Genomic DNA, 2,677 nt, shown 5'->3' on the forward strand with positions numbered 1-2,677 from the left:
CCGCCTCCTGGGTTCAAGCAATTCTCCTGCCTCAGCCTCCCAAGTAGCTGGGATTACAGGCGTGCGCCGCCATGCCCAGCTAATTTTTGTATTTTTAGTAGAGACGGGAGTGCAGTGACCTGATCTCTGCTCACTGCAACCTCTGCCTCCTGGGTTCAAGCAATTCCCCTGCCTCAGCTTTCCAAGTGGCTGGGACTACAGGCACGCGCCACCCCACCCAGCTAATTTTTTGTATTTTAGTAGAGACAGGGTTTCACCATGTTGGCCAGGCTGGTCTCAATCTCCTGACCTCATGATCCACCCGCCTCAGCCTCCCAAACTGCTGGGATTATAGGCATGAGCCACTGCACCCGGCCCAGTTTGTAATTTCTGCTGGAAATTCAGTCATGGATTCATCTCCATTCATCCTATTCATTCATTCCTTCACTCATTCATTCATTAGACTGTTGGCTCCTTGAGGACAGGGACTTTTGTACTGGTCACTGATGAACGCTTGGTGCCCAGCACAGCACCTGCCACAGAATGAGGACTCAGCACACATGAACAAATGAATGCATGAATGAATACACATATATACATAATGACACACTCCATCCATCCATCCATTCATTGCTGCAGCTCTCTCTTTGTGTCTTTTGGCCCTCTACTTCCTTCTGAGACATACTCAGCTGATTCCTGGGACCATTAGCATAGTTTAGGAGGAGGGCGCCTAGAAGACTCACCAGCCTTCTTTTTGGCCATGCTTAGGGGGACCGGTTGTCCTGGGAACATGGCGCTTCTCTGAAGAGTGGGGATTCCTGGAGGCCAGATGGATTTGGGATCCAACGTTTGACTTTGGGACAAGCCAATAATTGTGGGACCCAGGGCAAATGCAAACGTAGACCCCTTAAAAAAATTTAAAATGTTTTCAGACTATGTAATCAAAAACAGGTTATTTGAAGGATAAGGCCTTGAGTGATGGCACAGGTCACACTCCTGTGCAGCCAGCCCTGTCTGTCCCAGCACAGGGAGGCCCAGGGCTGCACTCACTCAGGTCCTCAAGCCCCTCAGTGGCTCTTGCCCCTCCTCTGCTGCCCCCGTTCCAGAGCCTGGTCCAGCCCTGGCTCAGAATTGAAGGCTGGCAGGATTTCCCTGCCCCCTTGGAGGCCTTTGAGAATTTCCAGGACAAGGTGCCCACTGTGCGGACAGGGGTTCAGGGCATGGAGACCGTGCCCCGAGGTGGGCCGTTAGGTAGTGCGCTGGCCCGTCCCCTTAGGGCACTCTGCTGACCACCGGCCCCTCCGCAGGCCTGGGCCTCCGCTGTTGCTGTGGCTGGAGCGGAATCTGGAGAGAGTGCTGCCTCAGCCCCCCAGATCCTCCGAGGTGAGTCAAGGAAGGGAGGGGCAGGGAGTTGAGTACTTGGGGGGCTTCTAGGGCCCCAGGAGGGCCTGCCTCCTCCTGCAGGCTGTCCCCACCCCCCAGGAACTCAGGAGGGGGTGATGGCCCCCTCGGAAAGTTCTTGATGGCGGGGAGTGACTGTGAGAGGGGGCGGGGATTCAGGAGAAGGAGTGGGGGTGGGGGGAGCGCACAGAGCCTGCTATGGCCCATGACCTTGAAACCCGTTTGTCACCCAGGTCTGGAGAGAGGAGCCTGAAAGTGCCACAGGTGCTGCCTCGGACCCAGGTACAGGGAGGGGAGCTCAGGAGGGGGCTTCCTGGGGTGGTCATGGTCTGGGCTTGGGGGTTAACTGGGCCCTGGAGGATCCCCCGGAGTCCCTTAGCCCCCACCCAGGCTAGGACGGGGTTCAGGGCTTGCCAGGAGCAGGCTGTTGTGGGGAACACCAGATTCCCCTCCCCAGTCCAGCATGGGAAGCCAGAGTCTCGGAATAGACTTGTGCGGTCTTGGACAAGTCCCTTCTCCTTCCTGGGTCTCAGTTCCCATGTCTTTCTGGTCTCTTTGAGGGTAGGGATGGGTGAGGTGATCCCCAAAAGCTCCCCAATCAGTTAGTACCTTGAATCTGACCTCTGTGCCCTTGCACAGAGGACGCTCTGTTGTGGCGTCTCTAGCTCCTGCTTTCCCTCCTGCTTAGCGCCTCCAGGACGCCCCCAGGAAACGGGGCCCAAGCTGCAGGCCCAGGAGATCCCCTCCCTGCCCACGCCAAGCCCCCTGCAGCCCAAGGAGGAACCCAAGGAGAAACCCAAGGAGGTGCTGGCTCCAGAGCCCCAGCCTGGCTCCCAGGCCCAGGCCTCCTCCCTCCCTCCACAAAGGGACCCTGCCAGGTGAGCCACCCTCAATGCGGTACCTCCCGCCGGGGAGCAGGGTGAGTACCTTGTCCCTGCCCAACACCCAGCCTCCACAAAACCTGGAAGAAAATTCAACTGGATGTGTGCAGGCCCCTTCCCAAGGCACCACATCAGCTTCATGCCTTTCCCACATTTTCTATACTTTCAAAGCTTTCAAGCTTTGGGTACTTTTTTTTCTTCAACACACACCTGACAGGAGCAAACTCTAATACTCTTCCACACTTTGCTTTTTTTTTTTGAGACTGAGTCTTGCTTTGTCTCCCAGGCTGGAGTGCAGTGGCACAATCTCTGCTCACTGCAACCTCCACCTCCAGGTTCAAGCGATTCTCCTGCCTCATCCTCCTGAGTAGACTGGGATTACAGGTGCGGGCCGCCCCGCCCAGCTCACTTTTGTA

General features: G+C 56.5%; 1 protein-coding gene across 3 annotated transcripts in view; it reads left to right on the top strand.

The window, feature by feature from the left end:
- Positions 1-2,677, top strand: part of CNGB1 (cyclic nucleotide gated channel subunit beta 1) — a 93,678-nt gene that overhangs the window by 9,446 nt on the left and 81,555 nt on the right. For all 3 annotated transcript variants that reach the window (XM_037729281.1, XM_017502633.2, XM_037729282.1), the window contains 3 exons: positions 1,287-1,362; positions 1,614-1,662; positions 2,069-2,258. In XM_037729281.1, coding sequence (XP_037585209.1) covers positions 1,287-1,362; positions 1,614-1,662; positions 2,069-2,258 — 315 coding nt within the window. The remainder of the gene's footprint in view (positions 1-1,286; positions 1,363-1,613; positions 1,663-2,068; positions 2,259-2,677) is intronic.

Source organism: Cebus imitator, unplaced genomic scaffold (assembly GCF_001604975.1).
Source record: "Cebus imitator isolate Cc_AM_T3 unplaced genomic scaffold, Cebus_imitator-1.0 Scaffold297, whole genome shotgun sequence".
Lineage (NCBI taxonomy): Eukaryota > Metazoa > Chordata > Mammalia > Primates > Cebidae > Cebus > Cebus imitator.